Source organism: Spermophilus citellus (assembly GCF_964194105.1).
Source record: "Spermophilus citellus genome assembly, chromosome: 6".
NCBI lineage: Eukaryota > Metazoa > Chordata > Mammalia > Rodentia > Sciuridae > Spermophilus > Spermophilus citellus.
In genome coordinates, this window is record NC_138187.1 from 109208112 (window position 1) to 109232647 (window position 24536).

General features: G+C 40.2%; 1 protein-coding gene across 1 annotated transcript in view; it reads right to left on the reverse strand.

Annotated features, from left to right (window-relative positions):
- Positions 1–789: 789 nt before the first annotated feature.
- SMYD3 (SET and MYND domain containing 3) overlaps positions 790–24536 on the reverse strand; it is a 762780-nt gene continuing 739033 nt past the window's right edge. The window contains exons 11-12 of the mRNA XM_081300183.1: positions 20274–20382; positions 790–2988 (exon numbers count right to left, since the gene is read on the reverse strand). Coding sequence (XP_081156309.1) covers positions 2887–2988; positions 20274–20382 — 211 coding nt within the window. The 3' untranslated portion in view covers positions 790–2886. The remainder of the gene's footprint in view (positions 2989–20273; positions 20383–24536) is intronic.

Consider the following 24536-nt stretch of genomic DNA (forward strand, 5'->3'; position numbering starts at 1 on the left):
AAACAGGCTTCTGTTGTGCTGTTTTGGTTATTAAATATACTGTATGCCCTGGATTTGTGCTTCTGAAGCAAAAGCAAGCTTATGAAGAGGCCTTGGAGCTTACTAGCACACAGAATATCTTGCACATTTCACCGTCTCTGTAGCTGCCCAGTGTAGGACAGGAAGACGTCAGTGTCCATTTCTCAGCTTTATCTGCTACAAAGTAAGATCTGATCCTTCAAGCCCCAGCAGACATCATTCTGAGTGTGTTTTCTTGCTGCTGCATGGCAGCCACAGGGCCAGAGGACTTGCCACTCCCTCCTGTGAGTTAGGGAGGGCACCCAAATAGGACCCAGGAGTGTGGATTGCTGCTCTGGATCCTGCCATTACTGCTGCGTCTTGCTTCCTCACTTGTGGAATAAGGCATGGCTGACAGCATCCCTCTCAGCTATAGGCATCCAAGGGCTCCAGCACTACCAGTCTCATCTAGGCATGAGGGACGATTGCTCCCAGGATCAGTAAGCCATAAAAAAACTGTTTTAACAAGCAAAAGAAAAGCTTTGTTGTTGTTGTTGTTGAAAAAGCAGGCCAAAGAGTTGGGAAATAGAAAAGAGGGAAAAAGAGAACAAGTCTCGTTTGAGGGGGGATTCTAGAAATTTCCTTCCTACAGGATAGTGGAGCTTTGTCCTTACATCAAACCATGGATTTGGGGAATTAACAGAAAAGAAAATTTTAAGGAGAAAAAAAAAAGATGGCACACCCAAAGAATTATAAAAAGCTCATGAAAAAGAGTCACACAAAGCGCTGTGAGACATTCGGATAAACTTTTTTTTTGTATTTTTGGCAGTAAGACTTCCTTCCTATCCTTCTTAGTAACATCTAAAATGACTTCTTTCTAGGATTGAAGATAAACATTCTTGTGTTCAAGTTGTAGTTGGAAACAGTGTACACAAACATCACTTATTACAAAGAGTAAAGACAACAGTCTCTGAATTCTGCTTCTAGACAAAGCAATCTAGAACAAAAAGAGCAAACCAGAGGCACCACAATACCTAATTTCAAGACATATTACAGAGGCATAGTAACCAAACATCATGGAGCTAGCATAAAAACAGATACACAAATGAGTGGAACACAACAGAGATTCCAGACATAAACCCACACATCTCCAACCAACTGATTCTCAATGAAGGCGCCAAAAATACACATTGAAATAGAACAGCCTTTTTCATCAAATGGTGCTGGGAAAACTGGAGGTCTAGATGGAAATTGAAACTAGATCCTTCTCTCTCATCCTTCATGGAAATCAACTCCAACTTAATGTAGGACCTGAAGGTACATTGGGATTGGCAATGATTTTTATAGACACTGGTATAGGGAGTGAGTTTTTAAATATAACCCCAAAAGTATAGGGAGAAAAGCATAAATAGATAAATGGAATTACATCAACCTAAAAATCGTACAGTAAAAGATACAATCAAATACATTAGAAAACCTACAGAATGGGAGAAAATATTTGCTACTGTCCATCTGACAAAGGATTAATATCCAGAATAGAGAAGAAACTTCAAAAAACTATTAAAAAATGAGTAATACAATTTAAAATGGGTAAATAATATGAATAGGACCATCTCTTATGGCCAAGAAAGGTGGGGAAAAAATGTTCAGTATCATTAGTCATCAGGGAAATGCAAATCAAAACTACAAGAAGATTCCATCTCACCCTTGTTAAAATGGCTATTATAAAAACAAAAACAAAAAACAAAAGGGGCTGGAAAAGATGTGAAGAAAAAGGAATTTTTATACACTGTATGTGGGAATGTACGCTAGTATAACCACTGTGGAAAACAGTGTGGAGATTCCTTATAAAACTAATAATATATTTATCATATGACCCAGTTATCCTACTTCTGGGTATATATCCAAAGGAAAATGAAATCAGCAAACCAAAACATACCTGCATACTCATGTTCATTGTGGTGCTATTCAAAATAGCTAAGATATGGAATCAGCCTAGGGGGTCCATCAACAGAAAAACAAAAAGAAAATGGAGTATACATACACAGTGGAGTATTAGCCAGTCATCAAGAAGAATGAAATCCTGTCATTTGCAGGAAAATAAATGGAAGTAGAGGGCATTATGTTAAGTGGAATAAGTCATACATAGAAAGACAAATATCACATTTTCTTTCATATGTGGAAGTTAATTTAAAAAAAAAGTCAACTGGAATGTAGAATAGTGATTTCTAGAGGTTAGAAACTAGGTAGGGGTGAGGAGTTGAATTTGATCACTGCATACTATATACACATATTGAAATATCACACTGCACCCCATTAATATAGACAATAATGTTAATAAAAAATAACATAAAATAAGGGCTCAGGGTATAATGTTTACCTAGCACATGCAAGGCTCTGAATTCAGTCCCCAGCACTGCAAAACCAATAAGTAACCTAACATAAAGCAGTAGTAAAGTCCTGCCTCTTGCCAAAATGGACATTAAGTTTGTGCTTGGAAGCAAGTATGAAAATGGTGATATTTATCCAATCATGTTCACATACATTCAAAGAGAAAGTTGGAATTTATTCTGTCATACCTTTAATCAGATTTTCTATCTTGAACATTGAGATCTTAAACATTAAAATCACCAATGAGTAAACAAAGAAAAAAAGTTACCAGATAGCATTTCAACTAACTTTTTTTGTATTTATTATAACCGTGCTTCTCTACAACTAGGGATTCTATGGTTGACAAGCCACGTGTCTGCCTTTATTTACCTACATAAACACAAAACAGCATTTTCAACAAGGAAGATCCACACAGCAAACAAAGTACAAATTGGTGTGACCTCAATAAGGCATCAATAAGGTTACAAGCCATCTCTCTCTCTCTCCAGCTGGGCTTTCTTAGGATGCTCTTATGTTGGCATCACATTCTTCTAAGAGTAGAATCAAATCTTCAATCAGGCTGTGTTCTCTGCCATGTGTCACTCGCATGATATCAAAAGCCTAAAGAGGAAGGAGAGAAGACAGATCAGACCTCCAAACAGGTGAGCCCCTGCCACCCCCGCTCCCTTTCCCAAGATGCTAAGGGTCTGGTGACCCTGCAGTCTACACAGTGAGCAGTCTCTAACAGGACTGCAGCACTGTGGTTCCCTGAGTCAGCACATAAGTGACAAGGCTGGTGTGTGAATGTAGAGTTTGGAAAGTAGACTCACTTCTCACATCATGCCAGGGCCCAGTGACTAACAACCATCTTCAGGGGCTGTTACAGTGCACAGGTTTAGGTGGCTACTTATAGAGGTTTAACCATTGACTACTAAAACAATTAAGTCACATGAAAGAAGAAATACCTCCTTACAATATTTTTACTCTTTTGTATGCTGCATTCAATTCTTATCTATGTGGACTGTGATTATTATCTACATATATTCTTCTGTTCTTTTCATATCATATGACACTACAGCATTGGCATTTCAACGAGCACATCCTTCATCTTCCATGATTAGTCCATTACTAAATCTTGTCAATTCTACCTCCAAAATATTTCTCAGTTGTGGAGAGCTTGTGACTGAATACTTCAGTAAGAGAATACAGTGGAAGGAAAGCTACTGGCTTAAAAGGCCATAAAGCCTCTACCTTGTTCACTAGCTTATCTGTTCCTGGAACCAGGAGCCTCCATGCTGTGAGGAAGCCCAAGTCATGTGGAGAAACCATGTGTAGGTGGCTCTTGGTGACAGTCCCAGCTGAGCCCATCCTTCAAGCCACCCTAACCAAGGCATGAGATGTGTCATAAAGAATCTTATGGGTAATTCCAGTGCCCAACCAGAAGTCAGGCTGATGAAACCCTATCAGTGAATCCTTCTAGATGAAGCACCAGACATTGTGGACAAGAAGAATGCCATTCCGTTGTGCTTTGTTCAGATTTCTAACCTACAGAATCTGTAAAAATAATTTTGTTGTTTTACTCTACTCAGTTCATTATGGAGCAATAAATAACCAGAATACCTTCAACATTCTATTTTGGAGATAAATAAGAGATTTTTAAAAAATATATTTTTAATGGTAGATGCACACAATATCTATATTTTTATTTATTTATTTTTACGTGATGCTGAGGATCAAACCCAGTGCCTCACATATTCGAGGCAAGCGCTCTACCACTGAGCTACAACTGCAGCCCCAATAAATGAGAATTTAAGCAGTATCATCTTAGATTGCCCAAATCATAGGCGGGGTGGGCTGGGGGTGGGGGAGTGAGGGATTCCAAGAGTCACTGCATCCTACAGGAATGTGTTCTGGAGGCCTGTACAGATGTGGCTCTGGAGACTGTTAAACATCCAGCAAAGTACCCTGGCACATCGTCCTAAGACTCTCACCCTTGGCTGTACAGACCAGCACCCAGACCACCCATGTGATCTACTGAAATTGCTCTCTGGGAGCTGGGCCGGAGCTCCAGGAGACTCTAGCATGCCCTATCAGCGGAGAACAATTAAAAGAGTAACTGTCAACAAATAATAACTACTATTTATTACTCAATGTTAATTTACAGTCAGCATAATTATAATTTTAATGGTTGTATACAATTAATTCCATCAGGTTTATAAACCATTATTTATTAAACTACTCTCAGAAATTTAGATCACTTTTAATTTTTTATTATGATGTGATACGTATCTTTTAGCCTGACTTTTGTTTGTTTTGCTTTGCTAAATATTTGCTTAAGATAAATTCCTAGCAGTGTAATTCTTGGGTATGAACATCTTTAGAGTCATTTGAGACCTGGAGGCTGGAAAACATTTTGCTGGTCATATAGTTGAGACCCCTTCATTTAGACAAAGGAGAAAAACTGAAGCTGGAAGAAGCAAAGCATTCAGGTGGACTGGGGCTTTCAGCCTGTGTTCCTGGCTTTTTTTTGATGGGGAAGGCAGGTACTGGGGATTGAACCCAGGGGCACTTGACCACTGAGCCACATCCCCAGCCCTATTTTGTATTTTATTTAGAGACAGGGTCTCACTGAGTTGCTTAGCACCTCGTCTTTGCTGAGGCTGGCTTTGAACTCGTGATCCTCCTGCCTCAGCCTCCCAAGCTGCTGAGATTATAGGCGCCCAGCCCCTGGCTTCTTTTTTGCTTCCTTAAAAATGTTCCCTTTAGGCTGGGAGAAAGGAAAACAAATGTCTAGTGGTAAGAAGGGGGAAACTACATCTAGCTGAAAATAAAAAACAAAAGAAAAGAAAGAAAGGAAGGAAGGAAGAAAAAAACAAAGGGGAAGAGGGAAAAATGGTGGGGTCTGCTAGCCTGGAAGAGAGCTGTGCTCCTGGAACCCAGCTGAACACTGGGGTCAGACTCACAGGAGGCCAGGGTTGGACTTCCTTGTTACCTCCAGTGGGTCTGCCCTGCAGGTGCACAGTAAAGGCAAATCAGTCTGGAGGTGGTGCTAGTCTGGAGTGGGAGGGAGGAGTTGGGAGGTGCCCCCACCTTGCAGGCTGAGATTGCCCTGGGCAGATTAAAAACAAATGTCTGCTGCCAGTCTGGGAGCACATGCCTCATGTTTTATTCTCTTTTCCCCACACTGCCGTGGGTACTCCACTGTTCAGGACATCCTAAGGTCTGAGCAGAGGCCTGTGTGTCAGCGTGAGTGTAGAGAGGTTTCTGGATCAGAGATCCTTCAGGCGAATTTTACTTGAAAGCTTCCTTGTAAGTTCTCTTCCCTTCTATTCGACAGAGCCAGATGTGCTTGTGATCTGCAAAGGAGGATAAATGGACCGGAAGCACCGCCTGAAAGGCGCTTTGCAGAAAGGGACACCCCTGTCACCCTGAAATGCCAGGCCTGAGGAAGGGCACACCTCCCTGCCGCCAGCACTGGCGCCCTCTGCTGGCAAGTGCCTGGCCTGTGTTCCCTGGAGACACCCCAGCCAGCTGGGGCTTTGCCTCTGGGTTACATTTCGACAGGTTCTCTGCTCTTCTTTATGATTTGACTTATGGCTGAACAACAAAGCTATCTTCTTGTCACCTGACAGTGTAAGGTTTGGTCTGCAGGTTTTTGAACATATTTCTGGTGCCAATCCTCCTTCCTTGGCACGGTTCCTGCAGTTCCAGGAGTAAGTTTCACTCCCCAACCCCCACACTTTTCTGCTTTGAAAATCAGGTCTGCTCTCCAGGGTCAGAGTTCATTGCCATGGATCTGGAGTCTTTCTGAAGCCAGATTTAAAATTAGGCAGTCAGTGTAGGTAGGTAAATCGGGTCTAATATCGAGTGAAATCTAAAATGGAGGCCATGTTGAGAATGAATTCCCAGAAAAGTTGAGCAACTCTCCTGGAATGTTAATGAAGTCCAGGAAACAGCCCCCAGCAGATTTGAAGATAGTCCATCCCAAAGAAGTGTTAATGAACAGCAAACTTGAAGATGCTGACTCTGAAGTGCCCAGATTACTTCTTTGGCCCACCTGTGTCCCATCCCTTCGGGCCTTCCCACCTGCATTCCATCACCGAAAACTATAAAATGGAGACACAACCGCACTTCCACGATTCCATCTCTTGGGTCTCCTTCTTCCTCCTGGAGAAGTCTTTTCTGCTGTCCTTTAATAAACTTCTAATTTCTACTCTGACCTTGCCTGGGCGTGCTTCTCTGGTGTTATTCTTCAACATTGGGGAAGCAAGGACTCATCACCAGTCAACAGCGGTAACATTTCCACTCACTGAAGTGGAAGACCTGCCTGTCTGACAGCAGGGTAAGTGGCCCAGTGTTAGCAAGAAGCCTGGAGCCCCAGGGCCACTCTGGAATTATAGAGCCCCCCAGTCAGGTGGGGAATCTGCCCTCACCCTTCCTTCACCCCTCAGGCTGCTTCCTTAAGGCAGGGTCATGGAGATCATCCCTTCCAGCCCCCTCAAATTACCAAAGGAACTGCACCTGAGGTTGCCTGGCCTGAGAGGTCTTAGGACCGGCCAGCATCCATTCCATGACCACACTATGCAGCCTCCATTGTGAACAGTTTACAGTGATCAAGGGAAGGAACCCTGGGACTCCTACATGTGGTTTCTGTGAAGAGCCACAGGGGTGTTCTTAGTCAAAATGCTGCTGGTCATGCTCTGTGTTCTCTTATTTGATGGTGGCTGTAACACTGGAAGTGGAGGTAGGGCAGGGGCAGTCCCTTCGCACATTTGTATAAGCGTGAGATGCAAGTGGTAAGATTAAGTTTGAGGATTTTGTCTACCAGAGAGGAAATGGGTGTAGGAAGGGCAGAGAGCTGAAGAGGATGAAAAAATATCTGTTATCATTTGCCTAGAAAACAAAACTACATGTAGATATGATTAATAAATATTGTGTTTTTTCTCTGAGTGATGGGCAGAATAAGAAAGGAAATTCAGTAATGTGCAGCTAGGTCAGTGGCTCTCCTGTGTGCATGTATGAATGATGAGACACGCTGGGCAGACAGGAAGCTGCAGCTCAAACCTGTGATGGAGGAGGACATCTGGTCCTTATCCTGAATGGCACCTACCATTGAGTTGGGGAAAACAGCTCATGTGAGACAATAAGAAAGCCCCATGTGGCCCTGGGCATAGCTCTTCAGCCCATCCAGAAGAAGAGGAGTGCTTCCTCTCCCCCTGCCCCAAAACATTACATTTCAATGAATCTCTGACAAACCAGCACAATTGCTCCCAGTAGCTCTATGTCTCCCTTCTCTCAGTGCCTCCCAAATGCCACACATGCACATGTCAGAGAGGCCAATTTTGGTTTAATTTCCTGCAGCAGCATATAAAATAGATTAAGGAAATATAAAATCACAATGTGCATGTGTTGGGATAAACTTATCTCTTTCCATTAAATTTTATTTTTTAATGGTAGCCTTTAAGAGCCTGCACATAATCTTTCACAGAAGACTCATCTGAAGCCTCCAAAGAGGGGAGGTGCTGCACCCATGTATAGATTCTAAATGTCACAGGAGAAATGGCAGCATAGATTGTCTGCCATATGACAGGCACATGGTTCACTAAGGAATAAAGAAAGGGCCCCCAGAACTGATTTCAATCTCATCTTTTTTTTTTTGAAGTAATTTTAGAATTGTGGCTATATATTAAGTAAAATGAATTAAATTGAATTATGATTTAAAGTTGGAAACAATATAGCTTTCATATTAATTTTTAATACAAATATATTAAGCTTATCAAGGATCTCATATACTTTCTACCATCAGCCTGAGGAATCTAATAAATGACTTCCCCAAGCATGATTTAAATATGAGTATAAAATCAGAAGGAAAAGAAATGTATGCATGATAAGAACCTCTGGAATCAGATCACAACAGGAAACATGGAAGCAAGTTTTTTTATCCTGTCCATCTCAGGATGAAAGAAGCATGTGGGGTGGGGGAGGTGACAGGGGCATTCAAAGTAGGAAACGTATGCCCCGGAGCCACAAAAAGCTCTTTACCATGGTAGCAGAAAATCCTAAAACCTTTGCTCACCCATCTGAGCTAAGCAGCACCCTGCTGACCCCACTCCACTCCTACTGTCAAGAGAAACAGCATGTGACTCCTAGTTGTCACAGGGAAACAGCCTGTGTTAAATGAAGATGCAAAGTACTGGAGCGCCCAGAGGGACCATGGCCACCTAGGGAAACGTCAAGAGGGGTGACAAATATGGCGAGCTCAAGTCTGTGCCTTCCGGTGGCTAGAACTATTCCACAAAAGGAGTTACTGTTGTGTCACTTTGTTTAATTAATGAATCAATTCAATGAATATCTATTAAGTATCTAAGAAGCCCTAAAGAAGTCCTACCTCCTTTCTGAAACTGTTTCCTCAACTGAATGAGAAGACCAAACAAGATAAATTTAAAGGGCAATTGGAGTACCAGTGTGTTCTCCAGTGCACCACACAAGACACAGAGCTAGAAGATGGAGAATTGGTTTCATTTCCAAATACTGGTGATGATTTCTAAATGAATCCCGTCATGGTCTGAGAATTTATTTTGTACAACTTGTATTATTTTACATTTATTGAGATTTGGTTAAAGGCCCAGAATATAGTCTATCCTAATCTATATTCTGCAGATTCTAGAAAAGAACGTGCCTTCTGCTGTTGGGTGGAATATTGTAAAAATGTCAGTTTAATCCTATTGGTTGATGGCATCATTGAATTTTCCGATAGTCTTGCTGATTTCCTGTCTAGTTGTTCTATCAACTATGAATAGAGGGGTTTTGATGTACCCAGCTATATTTCTGGCTTTCTCTATTTTCTCCTTTCAGTTCTATAAGTTTGGTTTGCAATATTTTACACCTTCGTGGTTTGGTGCATATATATTTAGTATTATTATGCCTTCTTGGTAGATTGACTTTTTTCATTATATAATGTTCCATGTCTCTAGTAAAATTTTCTCTGCCCTAAAATCTACTTTTCCTGATACTTATATTGCCATTCTAGCTTTATTTTGATTATGTTTTCCTGATGCACCTTTTCCATTCTTTTACTTTCAAATTCCCAAATACTTATAAAGAGAGCTTCTTATAGACAGCATATAATTGGGTTACATTAAAAAAATCCGTTCTGGGGCTGGGGTTGTGGCTCAGCAGTAGAGCACTTACCTAGCAGTATGGGGTCCTGGGTTTGATCCTCGGCACCACATAATGATAAATAAATAAAATAAAGGCCAAAAAAATCTGTTCCTTAATAGCTCTACCTTTTAATTTGGATATTTATACAATTTACATTTTTAACAGAGCTACTTATATAATTTACAGGGTAATTATTAATACATTAGGGTTTAAGTCTGCCATTTTATTTTTTCTTCATTGCTTTCTGCTCTTTTTGTTTCTATTTTCCTATTTGTGTACTTCTGTAGGTTACTCAAACATTAAAAATTTTATTAGAGATTTATAGTTACACATAGTAGTTGAATTCACCCTGACAAAATCATACACACATGGAATCAGTTCATGATTCCCCCTTCTTCCCTCCCTGCTTCTCTTTCCTCTACTCTGCTAAACTTTCTTTTGATCATCTGTTTATTTACATTTCATTTGTTCTTTTTACTTATGCAAGAAAGTTGAAATTCCCTGTGGTATATTTATATATGCACATAATGTGATTTTTAAATAATTAATTCCATATTGCCTCCCTTTCTCATCCTTCTATTCTGCCTCTTGATCTCCTTATTCTACATTATTGATCTTCTCTATATCTTTATGATATCCTACCCTTCCCTCCTCCTTTCTTTTATTTTACTTTAGCTTTCACATTTGAGAGATAATATATTTGACCTTTGAGTTTCTGAGTCTGGCTTATTATCACTTATTATCACTAAGCATGAGTGTCTCCATTTCCATCTATTTACCTGCAAATGCCATAATTTCATTCTTCTTTATGGCTGAGTGTGTGTATGTATACCACCACTTCTTTCTTTTTAAAAAAAATATTTATTTTTTAGTTGTAGGTGGACACAATACCTTTATTTTATTTTTATGTGGTGTTGAGGATTGAACCTAGTGACTCATGCGTGCTAGGTGGGCGTTCTTCCTCTGAGCCACAACCCTAGCCCCTAAAGACCATTTCTTAATCCATTAATCTATTAATGGGCATCTGCATTGGTTACATAATTTAGCTATTGTGAATTGCACTGATATAAACATTGAGGTGGCTGTATTGCTATAGAATGCTTATTTTAGGAAAATACTGAGGAGTGGGATAGCTTGGTCATATGGAGGTTCCATTCCTAGTCTTCTGAGGAATCTCCATGTTGCTTCCCAGAGTAGTTGTTTTAGTCTGCTGTCCCATTGACAATGTATGAGTGTATCTTTTTCTTCATACCTTCACCAACACTTATTATTATTTGTATTCTTCATCATTGTCATTCTGCTGGGAGTAAGATAAAATCTTACTGTACTTTTGATATGCATTTCCCAGATTGCCAGAGATGCTGAACACTTTTTTCACATATTTGTTGACCTTTTGTGTTTCTTCTTTTGAGAAGTATTCGTCTAGGTCTTTTGCCCATTTATTGATTGAGTTATTTGTTTTTTGGTGTTAAGCTTTTTGAGTTGTTTATATATTCTGGATGTTATTCCCCTATTGAAGGAGTAGTTGGCAAAGATTTTTCTTCTATCTTGCAGGCTCCTCCTTCTACTCTAACTTATTTTGCTGCAGAACTTTTTAATTTGATGTCATCCTACATATTGATTCTTGGTGTTATTTCTTGATTTTAGGAATATTGTTGAGTAAGTTGGTGCCTGAACCTATATGATGGAGTGTTGACTTGTGTTTTCTTCTAACAGTTGTAAGCCTTCCTATTTAATTCCTAATTATTTGTTCCGTTTTGATTTGACTTTTGTGCCGGTTGAGAGACAGGGATCTAGTTTCATTTTTCTGTATACAGTTATCCAGTTTTCCCAGCATCATTTGTTAAAAAGTGTGTCTTTTCTCCAAAATATATTTTTGGCACATTTGTCAAGTAACAGATGGCTATAAGTATGTGGATTTGTCTCTGTCTTCTACTCTGTTCCATTGGTCTTCATGTCTATTTTGATGTCAATATCATGCTGGTTTTGTTACTATAGCTCTGTAGTATAATTTCAGATCAGATATTGTGAGGCCTACTGCATCATTTTTCTTGCTTAGTATTGCTTTGACTATTCTGGGTTTCTTATTCTTCCAAATGAATTTAAGAATTGTTTTTTCTAACTCTGTAAAGAATGTCATTGGTATTTTGATAAAAATTGCACTGAATCTGTATATTGGTTTTGGTAATATAGTTATTTTGACAATATTAATTCTGCCTATTAGAGTACATGGGAGGTATTTCCATCTTCTAAGGTCATCTTCCATTTCTTTCTTTAATGCTCTATAATTTTCATTGTAGAGCTCTTTTACATTCTTTTTTTTTTTAAAGAGAGAGTGGGGGGGGAGAGAGAGAGAGAGAGAGAGAGAGAGAGAGAGAGAGAATGAGAATTTTTAATATTTATTTTTTCTTAGTTCTCGGCGGACACAACATCTTTGTTGGTATGTGGTGCTGAGGATCGAACCCGGGCCGCACGCATGCCAGTTGAGCGCGCTACCGCTTGAGCCACATCCCCAGCCCCTCTTTTACATTCTTGATTAGATTAATTCCCAAGTATTTTATTTTTTTTTAAGATATTGTGAATGTGATACTTTCCCTCATTTCTTCCTCAGCTGAATCACTGCTGGAATTTAGGAAAGCTATTGATTTATGAGTGTTGATCTTGTATTCTGCTGACCTCATCTATATGCTCTAGAAGTCTCCTGGTGGAGTATTTTAGATCTTCTAGATGTAAGAGCATGTTGTTGGCAACCAGGGATAAGGCTTTTTCATTTCCTATTCCTATTCCTTTGATTTCCTTCTCTTGCCTGATTGTTCTAACATTTTTAGATCTCTATTGAATAGGAGTAGAGAGAGTGGACAGCCTTATCTTGTTCCTGATTTTAGAGGAAATGCTTTTAGTTTTTCTCCATTCAGTATGATGTTGGCTTTGGGTTTGTCATAAGTACCCTTTATGATGTTGAGGAAAGTTACTTCCATCTCTAGCTTCTCCAGTATTTTTAAAATGAGTAGGTGTTGGATTTTATCATCGGACTCTTCTGCATCTGTTGAGATAATCATGTGATTCTTGTCCTTAATTTTGTTAAGTGGTAAATTATACTTATTTGTATATGTTGAACCAAACTTGCAGCCCTGGAATGAAACCCACTGGCTCATGGTGTGTTATATTCTTGATGTGCTTTTGAATGCAGTTTGCTTTTAATTAAGAATTTGTGCATCTATGTTAACCAGGAATATTGGCCTCTGGCAGTCTTTCCTTGATGAGTCTGTCTGGTTTGGGTATCAGAGTTTTTCTGGCTTCATATAATGTATTTGGGAGTGTTCACTCCCTTCCAATTTCATGGAATAATTTGAGAAAGATTGGTGTTTGTTCTTCTTTAAAGGTTGTTAGGACTCTGCTGATAATCCATCTGGTCCTTGGTTTCTCTTTTTCTGGAAGGCTTTTAATTGCCTTTTATATTTCACTACTTGAAATTGATCTGTTTAGGTTTTCTAAATCTTCCTGGTTAATTTGGGCAGGTCACATACATTTAGAAATCTGTCAATGTCTTTTAGATTTTCTAGTTTATTGGATTGTAAATTTTCAAAAAAGGTTCTGATGATCCTCTGGATTTCAGAAGAGTATGTGGTAATATCACCATTTTCATCTCAAATTTGATTGATTTGTTTTTTTCTCTCTCCCTCTTTTGGTCAATTTGGCTAAGGGCTTAGCAATCTTACTTACCTTTTTGAAGAAATAACTTAGTTGCATTGATCCTGTGAATTGTTTTTTTTTTTTAATTTTATTTTTTAGTTTTCGGTGGACACAACATCTTTATTTTATTTTTATGTGCTGCTGAGGATCGAACCCAGCGCCCCTCGAATGCCAGGCGAGCGCGCTACCGCTTAAGCCACATCCCCAGCCCCCTGTGAATTGTTTTAATTCTCAATTTCATTAATTTTGATTCTGATCTTAATTATTTCCTGTCCTCTACTGATTTTGAAATTAGGTGGTTATTCTTTTTCTAAGGCCTTGAGGTGGAGCATAGCATATTTATTTGAGACCTATTATTTTGGGGGGAGTGGGAGGGACCAGGGATTGAACTCAGGGGTACTCAATCACTGAGCCACATCCCCAGCCTTATTTTGTATTTTATTTAGAAACAGGGTCTCACTGAGTTGTTTAGCCCCTTGCTTTTGCTGAGGCTGGCATTGAACTTATGATCCTCCTGCCTTAGCCTCCCAAGCCACTGGGATGACAGGCGTGTGCCACTGCACCTGGCAAGACTTTTTTTTTTTTTTTAATGTAGGCACTCAGCACTATAAATTTTCCTTTTAGAACTTCTTTCATATTGTCACAGAGATTTTGATAAATTGTATCTCTGTTCCCATTCATTTCTAAGAATTTCTTGATTCCTACTCTCATTTCTTCTTTGATCCATTCTTCAATATCCATGTGCTTCTATGGTTTCTATTATTTTTCTTGCTGTTGATTTCTAGTTTCATTCCATTGTGACCTGATTGGATGCATGGGATTATATTGGTGTCTTTTTTTGTTGTTGTTGTTGTTTTTTGCTAATCTATGTGACCTAGAATTTGGAATTTTGGAATTTAGAATTTTGGAAAAAAATTCATTAACTGCTGAGAAGAAGGTAAATCCAGCTGTTTTGGGGTGAAATATTCTGCAAATATATGTTAGGTTCATTTGATTTATTTAAATTGGAAATATTTATTTAGATTGGAAATATTGTTATTGATTTTATGTTTTGATGACATGTCTATTGGTGATAAGGGTGTGTTGAAATCACCCTGTATTACTGTGTTGGGGTTGATCTGAGACTTATTGTCATAAAGTATTTTTTAAATGTAATTGTATACACTGACATTTGGGGCACAAATATTCACTATCATCATATCTTCTTGTTGAATTGTTCCCTTGTTTGTCTCTTTAGATCAGTTTTATTTGAAATCTTCTTTATCAGATATGAGAATAGCTATCCTGCTTGCTTTTAGAGTCTGTTTGCATGAAATATTTTTTTCCTCCCTTTTACCTTCAGCCTCTGGGTGTCTTTGCCTATGAGATGAGTCTCTTGTAAAGCACATGTAGTCTTGTTTTGATCCATTCTGCTAATCTATGTCTTTTTATTGGGGAGTTGAAACCTTTAACATTCAGTGTTAGCATGAATATGTGTTCATGGTTTCCAGCCATTTTGATTTTTTGTCGTGTAGACGTCTAATTTACCCCAAACCATTTATTGAAGAAAATTTACTTCCCATGAAATGGTTTTGATAACCTTGTTGAAAATAATTTTTTTAATGTATATGTTTATTTCTGGGCTTTCTATTGTATTCTATAGATTGATGTATCAGAGCATTGTTTTGATTACTGTAGCTTTATAGCAAATTTTGAAATCAAGAATTGTGAGTCTTCCAATTTTGTCCCTTTTCAAGTCTGCTTTTGGCTATTTGGGAGTCCACTGAATAGTCACTGCATCCCTGGAACCTCACATGTGACTCTTCTCTCACTTAATCAATCACAGCTGGATTGTCCCAACTCTTTTTTTAAAAAAAGTATATGTATGTATGTGTGTGTGTGTGTGTGTGTGTGTGTGTGTGTGTATATATATATTTGTAGTTGGACAAAATACCTTTATTTATTTATTTTTATGTGGTGTTGAGGATTGAACTCAGCACCTTGCTTGTGCTAGGTGAGTGTGCTATTGCTGAGCCACAACCCCAGCCCCTGCCCAACTCTTTAGAATGTAATCTCCATGCTACTGGTGACCATCTTGCCACCTCAAAGAGATTGCTGCCTGAGGATAATGCCAACACAGATGACAGCTAAATAGAGAAGGAGATGGAGACAGCTGGAGACCAGATGATGTACCTGGATCTAACCATGCCTTGAGCTGATGTAACCCTGGACATTTCCTTTACATGGGCCTAGACTCCCCCTTTCTTTTTCCCTTAAGAAAGTTCAAATTCAATTTTTGTCATCTGCAGCCAGAGTGTTTCAACTAATCCATGCCATAAATTGTATATCATTCTTTACAAAATGTGATACCAAATTAAGAAATGGGAAGCATCAATTTAAAAACACAACAAATAGAAGGAAGACCAGTGGAGTACAGGAAGGGGAACAAGGGGAGTGGGGAGGGGATGGAAAGAGGAAGTAATGGGGATTGAAATGGAGCAAATTATTTTCCATGCATGTGATGATGTCAAAATGAAATAAACCCCACTATTAGAATAACTATAATGCAGTAATAAAAAATTAAAGAGAAGAAAAATAAATGGAAAATAGAAATACATGCCTTAATGTTATCATTAATGGCTAGAAATAGTCGTTGTTAGTGGCTAGAAATAAGGGTGCAGGCTGGAGTGAAAGACCAGTGTGGTTGTGCTTCAAACTCTCCACAGTTATTGGGAATAGCTGATAACCGTGCATCAACAAAAGGAGCAACTAATGAGACTTGTAATCTGCATTCTTCTATGTACCCAGAAAAAACTAAACAGATCTTCAAAACGAGATGTGAAGAGCCAGGTATGGTAGCACATGCCTGTAATCCCATTGATGAGGAAGGCTATCATCTGAGGCTAGCCTCAGCAATTAGCAAGATCCTGTCTCAAAATAAAAAGGGCTGGGGATGTAACTTGGTGGTTAAACACACCTGGGTTCAATTCCCAGTACCTAAACAAGAAAAATGAAAGAAATTTAAAAATTAGAAGAGAAAAAAAAGTGTAGTGTATGAAATTTGAACCTGACTTCATGGAAAAGAAACAGTTTCATTAACAAGACAGCTCAGATGGGGAGTGTTGTCCTTGAGATTCAAGAAGTCAAGTCAGTGGCAAACAAAATCCTTCCAAGAAATATATGGAAAGAAATGAAAACAGATTAGAGATAAGAGAAAGCAGGAGGGGAGCACTGTGAAGGCACTCCAGGCCTGTCCTGTGGCAGTAATCACAAGAATTTCTGCAGAGCCCAGTGGAGATGAAAACCTAAACCAAATCAGAGCTGGCTAAGTGGATTCCTTTCCTGGAGGAGGCTGGGTCCTAATTGAATCTATAACAGATTTCTGTTTCTGAAGCTTCTCTGATTTCTTCTGTTCCACACTCAGGCTTTGAAAAACTCATTCAAGCTATTTTGTTCCATTATTTCCAGGATTCTAAGACAAGAAAGAATACCCCAGGGTACCCATCTAGAGAGCAAAACAGTTTCAAAAGGCAAAGAACATAGTGAATATAGCTTCTCCTTCCTTTCTCCAGGTTGCCTGAGTCCCCAGAAAGCTCAAGACTGAGGTTTTTTGCAGGAAAGAACTGTATCTGGGTTCATAGGTCATATGAGCTCTCATAGAGAGGGACATGTTCAGGCCATTCCCCTGCTAGCAAATGCTCAGCAAAAGTCATGACAGGGTCTGGTCAGTTTGCCACATATAGCTAAAAGAACAGTGCCAGGGTGAGGCTTTTAAAGTCCTCCATCCATTAAGAAATCCACACGTTAAAGCATGGATTTAATAGAACTTGTGTTTGGGGCATGTGTGACTGTGTGTGTCTGTTTGTTGGCACAGGAGGTACAAAAGGTATATCAGACAGGGGCCCTTGAGGAATTTCCTCTCGTCTTACAGAAATAGCACACCTTAGTGAGCTGGTGGGGAGCTACAATATAGCATAACTCTTTATGAGGAGAACCGTAAGCCTGAACTACAAACACAAGTTATACTAAAGGGACCAGCGAGGGGAGAGTGATCAGAATGAATTTTTGTGACAATAATAAGCCTTCGTAGTCTCCAAATGCTTGAGATTGACAAGCACACTCTCACACATAGCCTCATTTACTTCTCAAAATAAATCTACAGGATAGTATTAATTTTTTAAAATTAAAAAAAAGTTTTAGTCATAGATGGGCATAATATCTTTATTTATTTATTTTTATGTGGTGCTGAGGATCGAAGCCAGTGCCTCACATGTGCTAGGCAAGTGCTCTACCACTGAGCCATAACCCCAGCCTGGATAGTATTAATTTTAAAACTAAAATTCTATTCAGAGAGATTGTCTTGCTTCAAGTCACAAAACTGGTAAATGGTGAGACTGGAATCTGAACCTACCGACTTTAAATACGGGTACTCTTTTTCTTACACCACACTGCCAGGGGTGCATATTCGCTTCTTGGTTGGTAATCAGAACTGGGCAAGAAGCTCAGGGATTTTGTCTGGAGTCAAATAGGAAGTTCCAGGTTAAGAGTACAATTTAAGCACAGGCCTCATGACAGAAAATCAAGAACATCTCATTTGGCAGCTATTAGGGTCCATGCTTAGACTTATCTTTGGAACAGGAACAGGAGAATGGTATGACTACCAGGGGCAGCTTCTTGGTGAGGTGAGGCAACTCACAGAAGGGCATGAGAAGAAGAAGAACAGACCCGGGTGTAAGTGGTAAAGAGAAACAAGGGGCCATCGAAGGGCTGGTGCGGGTCCACACCATTGACCCAGGTCACAGCACACCATAAACCTACACTGAGAAGCCTGCTGGGCCTTTCAATTTTGCCTTTGCAGCTAAGGGTATCAGATCCCTCCCTCAAGAGTTCTGCGTGGGATGGCAAGGACTCAAGCCTCACATAAAGAACTCCAGAGATTCAAATATGCTCTGCTTCCTCTCCCACATTTTCCTCTGAGTTGGCATCAGGAATTCGACTAGACTTAAAGGGATTTCTGTGTATCAAGTGTAACTAGAAAGCCTCATCTATTTAAATGGGGAAGTCTAGAGGAAAAGAGCAGAGCCTTGGATTCTGGCCTGGATTTAATGACATGCCTGTCTCCTCCATTAAGTTGTAAGGACAATACTGGGTCTTATTCAGAGAAAAAGAGGCATTTTATCAACATATGTTAAATTACACTGAAGAAACTAGACCTGGCTCTGAATACTGTGACTTTAGACAAGCTCTTGTGTGTCTCCAAGCATTCATGCCTTCATTTTTCAAATGGTATTGGAAATTCCTGGCCTGCTGACCTCACATGCTTGTCATCTGTTATGAGGCCCAAGTAAGATCATGTGTGAGTGGCACTAATCATTTCCAGTCCCATATAAACATGAAGGATTAACATGATCACTTGTGAGACACCTATTTGCATGGTGACCCTGGGTTGAGTATAACATGTATTTGGGGAAATTCCCTGAATTATTTTTCTGCTGAAACTTTCACACAGCAGACTCCCAATAAGAATTTCTGCCTAGCTGAATGGACTGGTTAAGAATCACCAGACCAGAAATGAAAAGTTCTCCTGAGACTGCAAGAGTCTGCTTGGTGTTCTTCCACCAATCTGGGAAAAGATGTTAGATAAAGTAAAAAGAACAAGATGAGCTGAGAGCCTTCAGGAAATCCTTCTGTTCTTTCTGTTGACTGTGGGCTGATTTCAGTAGAAATCAGGAGCAGACAATGTGGTTAGTGTTCAACAAAAATTAGCAATAGGGAATCTTATTTTTAAGAATCCCTTAGGTATTTGTCATTTTTCTCATCTAAAATTGCCCATGTTATGGGCTAAGCCAGCCCCTGGATACTCTCTGAGCATCCTTAATGCAGGCCTCTGATTCTTCTATCACAGCTTTCTGTAGACAAGGGCACTGTGGTCCAGAGGACCCCATTAAGTGTCAATGTTCCCTGTGAAACCCTGTATGCCAGGTCCCTCCCTAGTATCTACCAGCTGAGCACATGAGCTCTTTGTTTGGAGGGCCATGGGTTGGGATAGAGGTGATTCTGCAGGAGAGGAAAGGCCAGGACAGCAAGGAGCCCAAGGCACCTCTAGGCAAAGGAGATTCCCTAAGAGGGTGAAAATAAGTGTCTCTCTCCAACAAGGTGTTTGAACACAGACCCAATTTTCCCTTTTAGTTTCTCAGCACTTATTGCTAAGATCATATTGACCGACCTTCCTCTCTCCTTCCCTTCTTCCCCAACAATGAGCACTTCTTAGGTTCTGGGTATCATACATGGCACTGAACTAGTTACAAAGACAACCACAGGGACCTCGCAGGCTCCTGGGGATGGGAGGGTGTATCTCCAGGTATGCTTACAATAATATGGGAAGTGTTCTCGACAGGCTGAGTGAGCAAAGATTTGTGGTTATAAAGAAGAAAATGACATTGGAGCTCAGCCTTAAAGAATCAGTAGAGCTCTGCTAGGTCCAGGGTGGAGGGTGTAGGGAGGGAATTTAAGGCAGAGAATAGAGCTTTGTAAAGACCCAGGAGTTGGCAGGTCAGAGTAGGTGATGGTGAGAGCACAGTGTGACTGTGTGTGTCTGGTGTCGGGGGGGGGGGGGCAGCCTGCAAAGGCAGCCCATGAACGGATGGTCAAGGGTCTTCCCTGCCATGCAAGGGGATGCATTGTGTACAGCAGAGAGAGGGTGCTTGTTCATGGTGGGGTGGGGTACATGTGCAGAGGGATGCTCTGGCTGGTTTGCACCCATTTACAAGAGTGATTACTAGAACTGTCATGAGCTTTGGGAGCAGGCTGATTCATGTGGGTAATTTAAAATCAATCACATGGGGTACATTTATACCACAGAAACTGGAGAACGTCACAGATCAGTTTTCCTTTCTTTTTAGAGCTGGTTGTTAAATATTTACCAGCATACCTTGGGTATGTGTGTGCATGCACATTATATAGTGCTAAAAATAGAGTTTTTTTCCAAAAAAAAAAAATTACCAAGAAAAGGCCCAGTGACAGCCAGAAAGAGGTGTACCAGGCAGAACTCCCCAAGATCTTAGTGCACTCACCAGTCTCAGGTTCTTCATTGCTTGTGGAAACATGCCTTGATGCAACTGCAGTTTGCCGACTTTCATTACTTGCACACCTCTGACGGGGTGGCTTCCTGGGAAAAAAATCCTGGAAGAAACAAAAGGCAAACAGCGTCAGAGCTCTCACCTTCACAGTCAGCATTTCATCAGGAGACTGAAAGTGGGAGCAAACACTGGCTGTGAATGTTAATGAGCTACTAAAAGGAAATTAGCTTGGTAATCCAGGAGAACGCAGTACCAGGGGGATTTCACACACTGCCCTCTTCAGCATCCCAGAATGCTGTCTGCATCAGGGAAAGTCAGGGCAGACTGGAATGCCTCCCTGCGAGACACTGGAGAAGAGAAACAAAAATTTGGACCTCTGTTTTTATAGTTGGGCAAAAGGCAGGAAACTAGGTACTAATTCTGTCCTCCATCCTTTTCCATTAAGCTCCAGGACTATGGAAGTCTGGAACAGAATATTGGTTTTCAATATACATTTGTTGAATAAATGAATAAAACTTTTCATGATTTCCCAAGTAAATGCTACCACACCTCCCCTTTAACTGAAAAGATCTTTGAAAGAATCTCATTGTAGAGTGCATTGTGGTCCCCACTATTTACAGCACTTGTGTATTTAGCTTGTCATCACACTGTACTACAGTGCCTTTGACTGAGGCACCCTTCTCCATGATGTGCATGTAGAAGGAACTCAACACATACTTGACCTCTTTCACATTCAACAGAACAGAATAGGGTGCTGTGGTAGAACAAAGAATGAGGACTTAGGGCTATGTTCCAGACCCCATGAAGACCCCATATTATTTCAATTCAATTCAACAAGACTGTACCATATTGGATTCAACAGTTCAGTCTTTTCTGACTCCTACATCCTCCAAGAGAATACTCAGCTCCTGCTGTATATTCGGGATGATGGGGGCGGGGGACAACACACTGTGTACTGATGTGCTTTTCCCTCAAATAATTTTATCAGACAAAAGACAAGACATTCAAACAAGTTTTAAAATGATACTATAAGCTAGAGCTTTATTTTGTCCCTAACTCAGGTGGTACTTAGCATATGCTAGATATTCAGTTCACGTTTGTTGAACTGATACTAGAGTTTATGAAGAGGGAGATGCCTGCTGATTGGGTGGACTGGGGAAGGCTTCATGGAGGAGGGAACAGGACCTAAACTAGCTCTTAAGGATTCAGAAATGCTTGGCTATGCAGGGAGGAAGGAAGTACATCTCAACTGTTGAAAACACAAGGGCACATGCCAAATGTTGCTTCTCCAGAAACAGTAGGTATCTGCCCCAGATGTCCTTAAGACAATCCTAGGAGTCACCACTCACTCAGGGCCTGCCTGTTCCAGGCACCGTTCCCCCTGCTCTTCATTTATGGGCCTGTGGACCCCACACTTCAGCTACTGTGTAAGATGTATCGTGCAAATCACTCTCTCTCCCTGAATCTCAACTCTTCCCATGAAATGTGATAGAGAAACTTTTTTCATCCCTGCTCTTACAAGAGTGGAAAGCACTACTGGGGAGGAAAGTATTTAAATCAATAGAAGGTTGGCCAGACCTCTTTTTAAAGAGCTGAAAAGGCAGAGGGAAGGGGGAAAACAAAGGAGACACCTGGGTCCTGGATTTTTCTTCATCTCTTGAGAATACTACGAGGTCAATCACTTCACCTCTCACCCCTTACAGAATGAACATCATTATCTACTTGTATGGAAAAGATTTTAAGAACCCCAGACAAAAGGCTTAAGCGTAGGACGCCATTATCAGAAGGTAATTGCCCCGGACACTTTCCTTGAAAAGCACACCTGGATTCAGGATTTTATTTTATTGCTATGAATGTGGCATAATTAAATTTAAGGGCCAAAGAGTAATTTTATACTAATAATCTCTCCACTAAGTGGGTGTCTGTCACATCAGTTAGCAGAAGGAAAGAAAATCTTCAGTCCTGTGATGACAGAGAAAGTGTGCATAATTATGCCGTGACAGGTACCTGCCTCGGTCACTGAAAGATATTAAAAAATGAAGTAGAGTTTCATCTGGAGAGGATGGGTAGCAGAGTCTTCTACATGAGTATTCCTGGATCAGTCTCACAGCCCCAGCAGGGGTGTCATTTGGGGCCTGCTTTGTTTCTGGAGGCCTTCCAGCTGACATATGGAGTAAGAATCATGATTATTTGCTGCATTAGCACCCAAGGAACACTGGCAAAGCTCACTCCTACTGGGGGAAATTCCCACCTAGGGTGCAGTTTTTTTTAAATCAACTTTGCTGTGTATGACAGTGATAAGGAGAGAGGAAGGCCCACAAGTAGTCTTCAACCCCAGGTCTGTTAGGAACCGAGGCCAGGCTGAGAGCTGAACCAGAGAAGGAACTACATAGGAATTTCGGTGAGAAGGTGAAGGGAAGGCACCTGTGAAATTCCAGGTTCTGGGCCCAGTGCTGTAAGGACTCAGAAGTCCAAGATGAATCCCTGCTCTTGGTTAACACATAGTTAAGTTGCAGAAATGAGGCAAATTAAAACATGATACAGAGAGGAGCACGAGAGCCACCAAACCATGGCATACATAATGGGCACTTGGGGATCAGTGGGGATGACAGTTATTGGGGGAGCAGCAGGAATGAGCTGGTTTGGACCAGAGGAGGTGAGAGGATCCTGGCTCAACCATGTGGGGAATAAGGGACGGGCTGCTCTGATGACGGTTTGGGAGACTGAATGCAAAGGGGGAGTGAGCACACTGGTCTGAGCAGAAGAGGAGCCTGAGGAGTGGGTACACTGGAGGCTAGGCTATGCAGAGGCACCCATGCAGAGCCGGGAAGTTTGGTCTCCCCTTGCAGATGAGGCACTAAAGAGGGATATTTCATAGGAAACAAAATTGGAAAAGAGAGCCTAGGAGCAAAGGGACTCAAAGAAGTTTAGTGGCAATGAGAAAAGAAAAAGAAACAAGTTATAGGGCTGATTCAGTAGGACCTTGGGATCTGCTGGGGTACAGTGGAGCCAGAGTTGGCTCCAAGATTCAGAAACAGAAATGTTCACATGTGCATGCACACACACACACACATACACACACACACACACACACACACACACACACACCAAGCAAATTGATAATAACAAAATTATTTTGCAAGTCATTCTTCTTCTTCAGTTGTTAACAATGATAGCAATCACATGAACAAATTTCCTTAGGTGCTTCTAGGTGAATAAGTGTGTAAAGGGAAAGAGTTTAAACAAGCAGAGATTCCAAGGAAGCACATGTACTAGCTTTAACCTTGACTTATGGCATGAAGGTCTTGCTGTCTTATTATACAAAGAGGTGGAGAATCAGAGAACTTAAATATCTCAAGTTAAAAAGATGTAGAGAAAGAATACCTGATGGCAAGGCCTCTGTTGATCCTGGTGAGATTTTCATATGATACAACGACTAGTCACATTGCTTCATTACAGGTAGCAGCTTTTGGTATTTAGTATTCAGGACTATTTTAAAAAATCTGATATTAACACATTACTAAACCTAAAAGGAAAGCTTAACCTGCCTGTTTAAGTTGTATTTCAAAGTAACCAAAGAACTCTAGTTACATGAGTTTTAGTGCATAAATATGTAATGGCAATGGAATTAGAAAAATCATCATCTTCGTCTCCTGAAAAAATAACTGACCCATGGAAAATGCATCATTAGATGAAAACCACTGGATGAAAGCATGGAGGAGAATTTCACAGTGGTGGGATTAGGTTGTTATCTACGAACCCGCCAACCAATTTAGCATCACTAAAATGGAACAACCAGACATGAAGTGCCAGCTGATGTGAGGAAATAGGAATTATTTTGCATACTATCTACAAAGCATCCAGGTCAAACCAAACCAAACCAAACCAAATATACAAGCCCAAACTCATCTAATCAAGTCCATAAAATCAAATTTCACTTCAGGATAAATAACAGAGGAACAAGTAAAAGCAGTCAGCTGCTGCCAACAATGGGAAATTCTACAGAACTTTAACCTTTTTTTCAATACAAATGTATTTTTTTCAGTACAAATGCATTTTTTTACTTTATATTTTTTCATTTATGCTAATTAGCTATACATGACAGTAGAATGCATTTATGCACTTTGATATATCATATGTAGATGAGGTATAATATCATTTTTCTGATTGTACATGTTGTAGAATCAAATCAGTCATGCAGTCATATATGTGCATAAGGTAATAAATAATGTCTGTTTCATTCTACTATCCTTCCTA